The sequence below is a fragment of the Schistosoma mansoni genome (genome assembly GCF_000237925.1).
Source record: "Schistosoma mansoni, WGS project CABG00000000 data, chromosome 1 unplaced supercontig 0034, strain Puerto Rico, whole genome shotgun sequence".
Taxonomy (NCBI): Eukaryota; Metazoa; Platyhelminthes; class Trematoda; order Strigeidida; family Schistosomatidae; genus Schistosoma; species Schistosoma mansoni.
In genome coordinates, this window is record NW_017385988.1 from 848,318 (window position 1) to 863,588 (window position 15,271).

General features: G+C 37.0%; 1 protein-coding gene across 1 annotated transcript in view; it reads right to left on the reverse strand.

Moving 5' to 3' along the window:
* Positions 1–15,271, reverse strand: part of Smp_142270 (basic helix-loop-helix transcription factor,putative) — a gene marked incomplete at both ends in the record, with an annotated part of 40,658 nt that overhangs the window by 1,066 nt on the left and 24,321 nt on the right. Inside the window, 3 exons of the mRNA XM_018791869.1 lie at positions 9,431–9,529; positions 9,653–9,709; positions 13,775–13,920. Coding sequence (XP_018644976.1) covers positions 9,431–9,529; positions 9,653–9,709; positions 13,775–13,920 — 302 coding nt within the window. The remainder of the gene's footprint in view (positions 1–9,430; positions 9,530–9,652; positions 9,710–13,774; positions 13,921–15,271) is intronic.

Here is a 15,271-nt window from a genome sequence, read left to right on the forward strand (position 1 = left end):
GAGGAAATACTATGTTTCCGTACTCTAAATGGGGACGAATAAAACTGTTGAAGACTATGTGGAAAGTTCTACCGTCAAACTGGCCAAAAATGCGCTTCAATGTTACCAGTGCAAGGTTTGCTTGAGAGGTGTTTTTGTCACAGTTCGCATACGATTTTAAGTCGTAGGGTACCAACACTCCTAAGTCTTTTTCGACTTGGGAAAATTCTAGGGAGGAGTTACCTAAGTTGTAACTATGGTCTGCAACATGTCGCAGATGGACAACTTTGCACTTTGAAGTGTTGGAGGTAAGTCCGTTGTCGTCTGCCCAACTTTGAAGTCGAGTCAGATCCTCCTGAAGTGCTAGTATATCCTTTTGGTTGCGTATCTCTCTCCAAAGTTTCACATCATCAGCAAAAGGCAATAAGTCAGATGAAACTTGTTGTAGAAGATCGTTAATGTAAATCAAGAAGAGAAGAGGTCCTAGTATTGAACCCTGGGGGACCCCACTAAGACATTCCATAGCCTGAGAGAGAGTGAAGCTAACCCTGACCTTAAAATGTCGGTTTTCTAGATATGAAGCGAGCCAGTCAATCAGAAGGGGCTTGATACCCAATCGTCTAAGTTTATTGATAAGACACATGTGGTTGACCCTATCAAAAGCTTTTGCGAAATCCAGGTAAATGACGTCAACCTTCCCCTTGCAATCAAGGATGGTTGTCCATCTATCCACCGCAGTATACCGTCGTATATTAGAGATTCTATAACTTTAGAAGGTATGGAGAGAAGGGCCACTGGTCGGTGGCTTGAGGGTTCACTGCGTCGACCTCCTTTGAAAATTGGTGTGATGTGAGCCAGCTTCCAAATTTCCGGCAGTTTGCCTCAGCTTAGCGAGTGCGTAAACATCACGCTAAGTGGTGTTGACGGGGTTGAAGCTGCTTCCCTCAGTATAGCAGAATGAACCATATCCGGACCGGGAGAAGTGTCTTTTCTTATGTACTGCAGTTTACGGAGCACCAGGTCAGCGCTCAGGTCCACTTCGGAAAGTGCTGTGTAGGTACAGGTGAAGCTTTCATCAGTATAGTTGATGTGGGTCAGCTGAAATGTCTGAGAGTATTGTTCAGTCAATAGATTAACGGCATCACTGTCGTTATCGGTCGGACAATTAGGACCTAGCAGTTGGGAAACTCCAGTTTTGCCTTGCCAAAGAGAAGCCGCGTAACGGAATAAGCTTTCCGGATCGGAGACAAATTTATCGATAAGCTTGGTCTGGTACTGAAGCCTGTATTCTCTTATTGCTTTTATGCATATGTTCGTTATATGTTTGTATCGCCTGTACGCGCCGTTGTTGTCAGTTTGTTTATATTCGGCCCAACAGTGCCTTTTGCGGCTTAGCAAACGACGAGTGCGGTTCTTGATGATTGGAGGTTGTTTGTAGCTTTTTGGGACCATTTGAGGAACTGAATACTTAGTAGCACATAAGATCGTGTGCAGTAGGAAATCCCAATGAGTATTCACTTCAAGTTGAGGGTGAACATCCCAATCCACCTGTTGTAGATAGTCGTGTAAAGCTAACACATTCAACCGTTTGAAATTCCAGCGTCTGTTGTTAGTGAGATATCTCAGCTCAGTTTTGCTGACAAAACTGAAGGATAGGACAGCGTGATCACTTTTCCCCAGAGGAGCCAGAATTGAGAGGTCGTCGACTAGGAATTATTCATTTGTAAATACCAAGTCTTAGCGCGACGGCGTCTGACTGTTTCCCCAACGAGTTGCATTCACATTTTCGAATAATTCCAGACCATCGATGAGGTTGAAGAACGGGGCTTCAGTAGAGTTGTCACCTCCAATGTAGTTATCTTCTGCGAAGTTTATTCTAGGAAAATTGAAGTCCACTAGAATCAGGATATGGGAGAACGCAAGACGTGCAGACCGGGTTAATCCTTCCAGCAAACGGTTGTCATACTCGATGTTAGCGGTGGGCTTCCTGTAGATGACCCCAACTAGACACCTTGAGGTGGTAGACAATCTTACTGAGCACCATACTGATTCATGAAGACTGAAAAACTCTTGGTTGTGAAGCTTGTGCGCCCCCAGGAATTATCGTGTGTATAATGCTACCCCGCCCCCATTCCAATTTTCCTAACGTCGCGAAGTAAAGACATTCCAGGTATTGCTAACTCCTGGTCCGTAAACTGAGACGATATCCAAGTTTCGGATATTCCTATCAGACGAATATCATCAGCGGTGCTAAGTTCACGTAGCTCATCCATTTCGTTTAGCAAACTCTCAGCGTTCATGTATATGCAGTTTATGCTTTCAATTTGGAACGTGTGAGCTTCTTCCTGTGTGTCTATATGAGCCTTGCGTGAGCGGACAGGTAGCCTACCTATACAATGTTTACCGAGTTGGTAGTCCCTGTCCTTTACACGTTTTTTTATGATCAAGACAGTCCACGAGTGGAATTGTCAGCTCCAGCTTTCGTTTGTGCTTGATCCTGCTGTCGTGGGGCCTATCCGGATGCATATGGATGCCAGTTGGCAACCGACGTCTATTGGCACGAAATGCTTCCAGAGTTGCAGCCGCCATGTGGGAGGAGGGGAAGGTTATCTTCAATAGCCGGGGTCCAGAGTCCCCGTCTCTCTTGGGTAGTCGCGTCACCTGTTGGGTCAGTATGTTTTTGAGTTTCAGGGAGTGCTTAATGAATTTCCATTCCCGAATATCAGAGTTTGCTTGACCTGGGTCCGGTACACCTTGCAAAATGATATTTCTTTCACGGAAAAATGCCTCGTGAGATTCCTTAGGGATGTTCCGGATCAGATTTCATTCAGAATATGGTATATCGGGCAGTATTCTTACTTTCCCATCGGATTTCAGTAAGTGACTCGCTATCAGGACGTCCTCCACGTGTTACACGAAGCAGCGTCGGGTGGTTTTGGTGGTTAAAGTCCTTCCTCGAGTGAGCCGTGTGACCGTCAAAGGCCCTATTCCAGGGAGTTCAAGCCACTTGTTAAATTCACCTCAGAGCATCCTATCATTTTTGTCCTGCATACTGAGAGGAAGGTCAGGGTTGTCAATAAGGTTCATGAATATGACAGAGTCGTCACGAACCGTATTTGATTTCCCAGGTTTTCCAGGGCGTCTAGGTTCCGTACCTTGTTGTTTGGATGTTGAAGCACGTTTTCGATTCCTAGGCTCGGTGATGACCGGACGGACAGTCTTCAAGGTAGACTGTGCTGCCAGGTCACCAATTGATTTCCGCACAGTACTTGGGATGTTCAGCTGAGGCAGTGACGCTTATTCCTTCTCATCCCTGTTAACGTGGGTCCAACCACCTACAGGGATTTTGGGAACCACTGTCGCATTCAAGGACTCTTCCCTGGGGGATCCAAGTTCACTGAGGGAATCGATCACCGTCGATGTTAAGATAGTGCGGAGTTTCAGCACATCATCACTCGTGCTTTTACCTGCACCGTTGATAGTCGACCTGTCGACATCCCTTTTCTTGTTTGCACTGCGCGTTCCTGTTTTGCTACCCGCCATGATACTGTCATTTACCACGTTTCTAGACAACTTGTTCCTCAGACTTGTTATTAGAGTAATGATGGTACCCAGCAAAACTACAGTATCAGTGTTGCACGTAACACATACCCACCTACGATCAAACTTGCTGAGTCTGTTATAGCCTGTTGCTATTATCCGCGTATTCTAAGTCGATAAGTGGACCTCCTGGAAAGAGATTGATTCCTGAAAATTCAGTCGAAGAGAGTGTTATTTCCAGCAGTAGGTCTATGATGAAGTCGGACAAAAATGGAGATAGTGGACAGCCTTGACGGAAACCACTTGAGGATGCAAAATCAGATGACAGTTCGCCATAAGCTTTCACTCGACCGGTAGTGTTCGAGTAGAGAGCCTTCACAAGTTTTATGTACTTCTGAGGTACACCTTTCACTGACAAACCCTGCAACAGAACCCATTGTGCTTTGGAGTCAGATGCTGCTTTTAAGTAAGGAAAAACTATCATTGTCTGGTGTAGATAAGCATGCCTGCGTTCTAAAACCTGACGATTAGTGAATATGTGGTCGATACAACCACAACCAGGTCTGAAGTCAGCCTGATTTCCTCGTGTTTGCAATTTACGAGTCTTAGTTAGGCGCCCGATAATTATTGAGGCTAGTATTTTAGATGCTATATTATTCGAACTAATCCCTCTATGGTTATCACGGGGTGATTTTGACCCCTCCTTATATACTGGGACAATCAGTGATTGTGACCAGTCGGATAGGATTACGTAAACTCCCAGATTTTAGCTAAACTATTAGTCAACCTAATCGCTAAAATTGGACCACCATATTTAAGGACCTCTGGTTTTAATCCACCTGGGCCAGCTGCTCTTCCTCGTTTCAGATTACGTATAGCCTTTTGAACTTCAGCTAGAGTCAAGGTACTTACTTCAATGTTCCATACAGGCTGTATGGAGATGGTGGGTAGATGAAGGCCAGATGAACTGCTCCTCAAAGTGTTCCGCCCATCGTTCTAAACGTCTGGGCTGAGAGTAGATAGGAGTGCCATCTTTTTCCTAGATTATTTCGCATACACTTGACTTCTTAATTCCAGTTTCTTTTATTAGTCTGAAGAGTTGCCTGGTGTTGCCTACAGCCGCTGCCTTTTCCATCTCTTTTGCTTTCGTTGCCCACCACTGCTCACGATCGTTCCTTAGACTTTTAGTTAACCTAGATCTAATTTGTTTACGCTCTTCGTCGTGTTCAGAGCCTGATGGGATGAGTTTACGAGAATCCAACAGTGAAATAGATTTAGAAGAAAACCATTGTTTTTTTGGAATCCTTTGGTTTAAATTACTAATAGATGTTACTGCTGTTTCCACAGCTGTTCGTATATCTTTCAAAGCAACATCTGAGTTAGCCTCGTATTCAGAACTGCCTAAATGTGAACTCAATTGTTCCTGCAACTTACTTCTGGCTTTCTCGTCCCTCAGTTTAATTCTAATGTGTCTTCTAAGTGTAATTTTCCTGCGTCCATTGAGGCGCAAGCAAATGTGTACTCGTATTAAGGCATGATCAGAGTCTAAACAAGTATTCCAATACGAGCGACAATCTTCTATCGAGCCTCTCCAACGATGACTGATGACAATATGGTCTATTTGAGTCCATCGTTGGTTTGGTGCAGGTGGTCGCCATGTTAGACGATGTCTCTCCTTATGTTTAAAATTAGTGCTTGCTAAAAATAAACGATTGTCTGAGCATAGTTGCAACAGACGATCACCATTATCGGTTCGTTGAGCCGGAATACTAAAACACCCACCTAAATTTCTTTCTGTTTGATTTAAGCTGCCTACCTGGGCATTAAAGTCACCCGCTACGACGACTATGTCTGAGCGTTTAGCTTTTTGAAGAAGCTCGGAGAGCTTTCTGTAAAAGTCATCTTTCACTTCATCCGGGATAGTCAGTAACCACGACGTCAAGGTAGCAGCAACGGTCGGGAGGTTTACCATTTGCATGCTTTGGTATCACAATCAAGCTACAAGCTGTCTGAAGATTCGTGTTTCTCGAAGTTATCTATAATTTCTTTATCAGTTTTTAGAGATAAGCTTTCAAACAACCTGCATAAAGAGTGGTCATATAAGCATGAAAATACAGTAAAATTGAAAGGCTGACCTGGCGATGAAAGTATATTTCAGACCTACTTGATAAGATGTAACATCTCACTTTTATTGAAAGTACGGATTCAACGAGAGTTGCCTAACATGAAACAAGTAGAAATAATATTCGCCTTAAACCGTCCTTCAAATATCGTTAAGAGTTTCAGCATCGGACGTGAAATCCAAAAATAATTTCACGACAAACATAATTGTCATACTGTCCCATTCATTTTGTATGCAAGTATATCCCAATGTTAATTATGTACATAGGATGATCATGAGTTTAAGGACGAGTGCTCATTCGCTTACATTCTATGCTACAGATTAGAAGAATAAGTTCTCAATATTGGTCTTATGGGAGTTCATTTCTAGAGACGAGTCGATATAACATAACATGGAAAACGAACTGTACCCGATCTACTTATAACTTTAGAGAAATGGAAAAAAACGAATTTCTCAAAACATTATTTTTTTTAATTTCAAGAATATACTCTAGAACAATTAAATTTAGAAACAATACAATACATAAAATTGGTGAATAAACACAACTATAATAGTAATAACAGACAAACATAGATACACTGATAGATTTTAAAACAGGTAACTCAATGTGTACAAATCCCAGGTAGTAACCTGAATCAAACAAAGATTGAAAATTAACCGGAAAAGGGGAATTAAACAATAAATGCATAAGACAAATATATATATATATAAACGTTTTCACGAAGGAATATTGGATACTGAAAGAACAAGTAACTTGATGATGGTTAGATAGATAGATGGGGGGGGGGTAGAAATAATCATAATTGTCATTATTACAGATTATTATGTCACTTTATAACAATATGTATATATGGTTTATAAAATTAATCAATACTAAGCATAAAAATAAGCATACTTGGATCTTAAACTTTTTTAGGATGTTTTATAATGTATATGATTACGTAATTTATATAATAATAATAATAATAATAATAGTCATTATAACAATGGAAATAATAAACCTTAAAATAAACTAGCATAAATGCATAAGATTTAGAAAAAAAAAACCTCAGTAAGCATGAAAATGCAATTCAAACCATATAAATGCACAAATTGAACTGGACTAGTAATAAGTAGTAAGTACTTCATAACAATAATAATAATAATAATAGTGATGATTTTGTGAAAATTTAAAACATCTGACAGAAAGAAAAGAGATAAAAAGAGAATAGATTCAACTTCCACTGTTACTATTCTCAGGGCGAACAGAAGTAGATGAATGATGAACAGAATGTCTGTTGTCATTGTCTATATCAGATTTTAAAATAGAACGTACTACTGAAGGTTTAGTCTCATCTTCACTGCTTTCAACATCGTCTTCATCATCTTCATCTTCATCATCATCATCGTATTCTTCACCTGAATTATGACTTGTCATACCAATATTTTCAAATCTTTGTGAATTATTAGTTAATGAATGTGTGGATTGAACTGATTGTATTATGGAACCAGAATGCCAATTATCTGAAGATTTATTATTAGTAGCATTTTTAGTGAAATTATTATTAACTATTGACAAATGATGTGGTTGTTGTTGTTGTGACGTAATATGAGTATACGTTTCCGATGGACATTGTTGAACTTCAGGATGTAAATAGGCGGGAGTACAAACATCCCCAGCAGATCCAGTATTCGATGATGCATAATCATTACAAGTATTAACTATTGGCAAATTTTCGCCATAGACAGCTAAAATAGAAATTGAATATAATGAAGATTACCAATAAATAATCGAATACCAATTTTCTGTAATTTGCTGAAGCTATAGAGATTTATCGTCTGAAACCAGGTTTATGTGTTCGAAAAGAAACAGTAACAGATCTTTCATTACCCTAGTAATAATATATTCATCTTATTGCATCATTTTTCTATTTCAACACTTTCTCAAGTTTAATTACGTCACTTTCATTTCACTTGACTTTATAATTTTAATTCTAATTAACTGATTTCAACTTATATGATTATTTATCCTTATTCTGTCTTCATTTTTTATGACCTTATTAACTTGATTAAAATCTCTCCAATATCATGATATACATATTCATTTTTTAACCACCTACGTGTTTATAAGTATGTCAAATTTCGACATAATTTTCATTTTAAATCAAAAGTGGGAAAGCAGCAAGACCACACAACGTAACAACTGAAGCACTAAAGTCACACACAGAAGTAACTAAGCATGCTCCACACTCTATTCAGGAAGATTGCGTAGGAAGAACAAGTCCCACCGACACATTGGGAAGATGCATACCTCATCTAGATATCAAACAAAGGAGATCTGAGCAAATGTGAGAACTACATAGGAATCACAATACTACCAGTACCAGAAAGACTCTTCAACACAGTGTTATTAACTGGATGAAAGATTCAGTAAACGACAAACTTCGAGATCTACAGGCTGCATTACATAAAGATCGGTCGTGCACAAAACAAATAACGACACTACGGATCATCGTCGAACAATCAATTGAATGGGACTCTCCATTATACATCAACTTCCTACACTATGAGAAAGCGTTTCACAGTGTGCATGGGAAAATACTATGGAAACTTCCTTGGCACTATGGTGTGAGTACGTGAGAAAATCGTCAACATCATATGGAAATCATACGACCGACTACATTTCGAAGTCCTGCATGGAGGACAGCTGACAGATGCATTCCAAATGAGGACCGGAGTCAGACAAGGCTGTCTACTCCCCCCCTCCTTTCTCTTCCTTCTAGTGGTTTACTGGATTATGAAGACCTCCACATCTGACGAGAAACACGCAACACAATGGACAACTTGGATGCAACCACACGATTTGGACTTCGCACATCACCAACCTCTTCTACACCATACACATCAACAAATGCAGAGGAATACAGCCACTGAAGCAACAACAGTCTCCACAGCAGTAGGCCTCAACATACACAAGAGATAAACCAACATTCTCAAATACAACACAGAGAACATCAACACAATCACACTTGACGGACAAACTCTGTAACAGGTGGAAACTTTCACGTATTCGGACAGCATCATCGATGAAAAAGAAGGATTTGATGTAAACATAAAGGCGAGGATTGACAAAGCAATTAGTGCAGTTGAACCACATTTGGAACTCAAAACAACTGTCTGCGAGCCAACATCAAAATCAGAATCTTCAATACCGACGCCAAGACAGTTTACTGTACGGAGGGAGCTGAAACTTCGATAACTACCACAACCATCGTCAAATATGTACAAATATCTATAAACAATTATCTACGTGAGATACTCAATGCCTGTTGACCGGATACTATCAACAACAACCTACTGTGGGAGAGAACAAATCAGCTTTTAGTTGATGATAAGATCATGAAAAGACGCTGGATGTGGATAGCACATACATTGAGGAAATCCAACTGCATCACAAGGCAAGCGCTAACATGGAATTCTGAAGGGAAACGGAAAAGAGGAAGGCCAAAGAACACGCTGAGTCAAGAATTGGAAGCAGACATGAAGAAGATGAGTAGCAATTGGAAAGAGTTGTCCAGGATGGATGTAGTTGGATGGAGAATGGTGATGAGAGGCCTATGCCCCTCCACGAGAAACAGGCGTAAGTAAGTAAGAAGTAAACCGTGATGTAACCTGAAATTTCGAAGCTTGTGAAAGTATACACTAAGAATATCAATGATTGGCAATATAAGAATTGGAGTGAAAACTTTTAAAAAATTAATTACTCTGTTTAACATTAACTAACATATGAATAATAAACTATATACATACCAGCTCCGTGTGTAATATGAGATAAACGTGGATCATAATCCAAAATATGATTTGATGCATTTTGTGATGACGATGTCACGACAGGAGTAGAATAATTCACTGAATTAGTATTACACAAACGATTTATAGCACTTCCAATTGAATTGATATGTGTATTATTACTACTACTACTGCTACCACCACCACCACCCCCAGTACTACCACTGAAATGTGGTGCTTCACCACTTTTTTCCTCCTCACGACGTTTTAAACAAGCTTGTTTAGGATTTAAATTACGTTCTAGCAAAGAATTCACAGAAATAAAATATTAAAAAAAGATAAGAAGTTCAACTTTTAAAATCATCATTCTTATTATATAAACTGTTTAAAACATATATAAGTGAGCAGTATTGCTTCCAATTAAATAGTTATCAGACTTCATTCTAACATACAGGAAATAATCAAATAGGGATAATAAAAAGCACTAAACCAAGCAAGTTGGTTAATAATAACAATGAAATAGATTACATAACTAAACTGAATAAGTAAAATATAAAAAATTAATGATAAGAAAACAGGTGTATCAGTAGTGATAAGATTGTTACAAATAGCAATAACTATGATCATTAGTTTTCTTTATTGCATAATTTTTAATGATTATGATTTCAGTATCGATTCAGTCAAGTTTCAACATACTACTTATATGGAAACAATAATTTTAGCTGTTATTATTTTTATAAGCAGCAGAGATGGATGGTGGCTAACAGTGTAATCTAGGACGCGCATTACGTCCTATTCTAATCAGTACTAATAGATTAGATATCTATCTTATCATCAATTTGCACTTTTTTCTGAATATATTTAGTTATGTAGTCTACTTCTTTGTTATAATTGGCTTATTAAAACCCTTAACTAGCTTAATATTTCCTAATATATACATATAAATATTACTGCATATTAAATCAAAGATTAAAGAACTAATCGAAAATAGTATTGTTCACCTATATATTTTGTATATATAATTGAAATCATGAGTCAATTGAAGCTAGATCACTATGGAAAACCTGGAGGCACTAGGTGGCCGTTTCATCCTATTGTGGGACTCCTCAACAGTGTGCATCCACGATTCCGCCTCGCGAGATTCGAACCCAGGACCTACCAGTCTCGAGCGCGAGCACTTAACCGATAGACCACTGAGCCGGCCGGTATCCAACGGTGTTAATGTCTAACTTCAACCAATCCACGAAATTGAGGGGTCCCACAATAGGACGAAACGGCCGTCCAATGCTTCCAGGTTTTCCATGGTGGTCTAACTTCAATTGACTCATGATTTCAACTATATATAGAAAATTACTAAAAATCTCCCCTTATATATTTTGTACTAATTTTCAAATAATTTAGATATTTAATATTTTAAAACTGTATCTAATTTATTCAAGCATTAGAATATATAGTGAAATAAAATTAATATAAAAGAAAAGTAATTCGATGAAATATACGAACAAAAAGAATGAAGATTACTTTCCACATGCAAAAACAAAAATAGATAATTATGATAATATATGTGATACCATGATATAGTGACATCCTGGAACAAATCATTGAGATATACAAACACATTACTATCCATTTGGAAGTAATTATATAAAATTAATTTGATATTAATAAGGATTATCATGATTTTTTTGGGGGGGGGGAAGACTATAATTTGTGGACAGATCATTCATAACTGAGCATAGATTTTGGAGCGGAATTCATTCGTCCATATGGTTAAAAGTGTTTTGGCACTTTAGTTGATGTCAGTTCGTGATGTAAAGGCTAAATCTAGTTCCTAATCGTAATCATCAACTGTAAATCATAATTCCAATTCCTTGCACTGCTTTATAACCCTTAATTAGTCCTAGTTAGTATGTGGAAATTTTCAAAGTCACTTTAGTGTCGCTCAAAAGGTCGTCTATAAATTATCATATCACTATTTTTTGAGAAAAAAAAACTTAATAAGTAAACGATCCAAACACTGATATATGAACGACCATTCCATAGAATTCTCTTCAGATTCTACAGTTAAATATCTAAATTAATAATTCGAAAAATGACGACTAGTAAATCCTTTTTTAATAATTTATCCGGTTAGTACTTTTTTCCTAAAGTCAATGAGACATTACATGCCCTACAAAAGCAGAACCAACAGTTTTTCAGGTTTAAAAATATCGGGATTATGTATACAAAAGACATATGTTTAACCAGTTCTCTTTTAATTTGGCCAACCTCAGGGTCAATAAATCAATAATAATCACAGTTAAAAAATGATTACTGAACATACAACTTTTCCCATTTTGTGTTTTCCCAACTTAATCTTAATCAAATATTATTGTCATTGTTACCATACCTTTGTATTATTATCGTTTCAACACTATCATTCGTTTTTCTGAACACATGAACAATTAACTTAGCACTCGCCTCAATTCTTTTTAAACTCATATCACATCAGACATTATGCATTACAACAAACATTTGATCTGAACTGTAATTATATTAGCATTAGGCAATATGGGGTTGCGGAAATTGTTGAATTTTATTGATATCATGAACCGATTTAAGTTTGACTACCATTGGAAACTTGGAAGCACTGGACGGCCATTTCGTCATAGTATGGGACTCCTCATTAGTCCACAACCATAGACGCAAGACTGTGAATCAAACCTAAGAGCGCGAACACTTAAACTCTAAACCACTGAGCTAGAGATCTAATGTCTTTGGTGGATAACTGCCTAACAGAAGTCACAGTTTAGCTCCGTTGGTCACGATTTCTCACTAGAACTCCGAAAATTTCCGCTTAAAGCTAGTCACTAGTGAGCGCATAACACACAGATCAATTTAATATTAACAATTTGATCTGATTTTACAAACAATTCTACATTAATATGCTATAAATTTAAACGATGTATTTGCTGTAAACCTGGTCACTTTTTGGATTGTTAACTCGAATATATAAATATAGAATCTGAAGAGAATTTACTTTTTAAAAAATTCTCCGTTCATATATCTGCGTCCTATTACGTGGATATTTAAACAAGTAGATGACTGATTTATTCAACAAGTAACATTACCAATCTACCATCTTTGTCAATACAATTTTTTAACGTATATAAGCGTCCTGACTGCTTCTATCTGATGCATGAACACATCATGAAGGTTACAATTCATAGAAAAACAATTCCAAAATGAACATTTATCGCCTTATAATCAATCCTTAGAACATAAAAACAAGCCACAACACATTGAACAACTCTCTCTCACCATAGGTTTATCCATATGACGGACTAGTGATACTAATTTGGCTGCCAAAACAATTCAGTAGATGAAGTGAGATCTGAACGTATGATCTGTATATTCAAAATTTGAGTAGTCTATAACTATTATCCTATTATTCATCATAATAAGGATTATTACTTAAAATATTAAGATGTATTATCACTTAAGAAAAATGTAACGTCTATACACCATAGATTGATGACAGAATTTTTATGTAGTAAATCAATCCACTGAGAAGTAGAATAAAGAAAAAAGTTATTTCTAAAAGAATAAAAAAAACCTAAGTCCTAAACGTTGATACACCGACGAAAATAGCTCAATTATAATACACTTTAATATAACCGAGTTATTTGGGTAGTTTTCACCAATGTGATTGATTTCATCTGAATTCCCTTTTTACCGGTCAATCAATCATAATCAATAAAGAGGATGACACTTATATGAATTAGACAAAATTACCATACCAAATCTGCACAGTCAGATGAAATTATCAAGATGAATAGAAAAGTAATCAAAATGTAACAGCAATTACAATTAGAAAGAATCCCTACATAGAAAATATGTATGAGGAAATGTTGGAATTCAAGATCTAAAAAAAAAAGATAAACAGAAAACTCATCTAGGCCATTGTGAGCGATTTTGACCAACCATATCACTTAGTATCTCAAAGCCACTGACCAAATAAGCAGAAGAAAATCCAAGGAGCCGTATGTTCATACATACACATCTCTCCAAGTGGTTAATATGTTATTTTCAAAGCATAAAAACAGAATATTCACACATGAATCGAAAACATTATATTTCTTTTTTAACTGAACTTTAATAGTAACGGAGTGACTGTACACATGAAAAACGTCTTTAGGTAATCAACACACAATCGTTCTCATCTTATCAACAGTGAAAATTTTAAAAAAGAAACTGACTTTTAGTAATCATCTATTAAGCTCACATACAAGGTAAATAATAAAACAGAGAAAATATAAACGAATAAATTTCCCAATAACATTTTACGATAGAAATGTAACTACATGAACTACACAAACTACTTACCACGAACTTGTTGTTCCAAACTGGTGATTAATGAAACGGCTTGTTGTAAAATTGTAAGTTTGGTTTGTGGTCGTTCATTATTTAAATGCATCATGCACATGCGTCCAAGCTCTTTGAATGCATCATTGATATCACGAACTCGAATACTTTGATAGACAAAGAGCATATCATATTATAAAGTGAAACACACAGGAATGCGATTAACCAGATTGACATATGTAATGGATAGTATGATGTAACAGACAATATACCACGATCCAGGAGATTAAAATGAAAGAAAAGGAAAGATATAAACATGCATAATACTAAGGATTATGACAACATGCTAATATCAAGCAAAACTTAAAAAATGATTTGAAAAAACATAACTATATGATTTTTTTTCTTCTAACCTCTAACTTGTTGTTCCAAACCTGTGATAACTGTTACAGCTTGTTGAAGAATCATGAGTTTTGTCAGAGGCTGACCATTTCCAGTGTGCAAATTAATCATTTGACCCAGTTCTTTAAAAGCATCATTGATTTCACGAACTCGTAATCTTTTTTTGTTGTTGTACAATTTACGGATATAATGGATAAGTAAACATACTGTGAAATATGTAAAACACTATAATCTAATTAACGAAATGATTTGATTTAATTAATTTAAAAGACTAGATACTCCTAAATACTATCACAGTAAGTGAAATTTGTCTTTACTGTAAAACGCATCATCACCTTATCTGACAGACAAAATAGTATTTCACGTATTCTTACAATCGATTGATCACTAACTAGTGATTAATGTCATGGGTGTCAAGTCGTCTTTAGCACTGACTGAATTCTACCGATCAACTTATAATGTGGTCACTAGTTTAAGTGACTCAATACTGTGTGCACTAACTTGAGATGTAAGGTTACGGTTAGAAGTAATCGATAGGAAACCGTTTTTTACCTCGGTTTCGCGCTATTTGACACCGATTAACAAGGCCTATAAATAATCTTGAAGGAATTAATGTTCCTTGTTGGATTAAATCCGATATTACCCAACTTCATAGTTAGGACTTGACGTACATGATATTGATAGTTACTTAGTAATTAATCAACAGTAAGTGTAGCTCAGTCGCTGCCTGAATAGCTCAATGGTAACCTCTCTGACTGTGCAGCTGAGCGACACGGGATTAAATCCGCCAGGCAGTATCAGTTCCATCAAGACTACGTGTGTGCTTCGCTAATGAGTACCATGTAGCACGAAACCTACGTCCAGGGAGTTCCTAGAGAATCCCCTTTAAACAGTTCCAAATGAATAAACACTTCAAAAACAAATAAAAACGATTGAGTGGCGTTGATTTAAAACAAGGACTACGTGAAAAAGCATCAAAATCCTCCCCCCAAAAGTGTACTACTTTATACAATCCTAACAGTGAAAAATTAAACTGTTCGAAAAAAAAACAACTTTGGAATTCATGAAACACAAAATCGAAGTAAGCTAAGTGATTTTTTTGTAATATTTATTAAG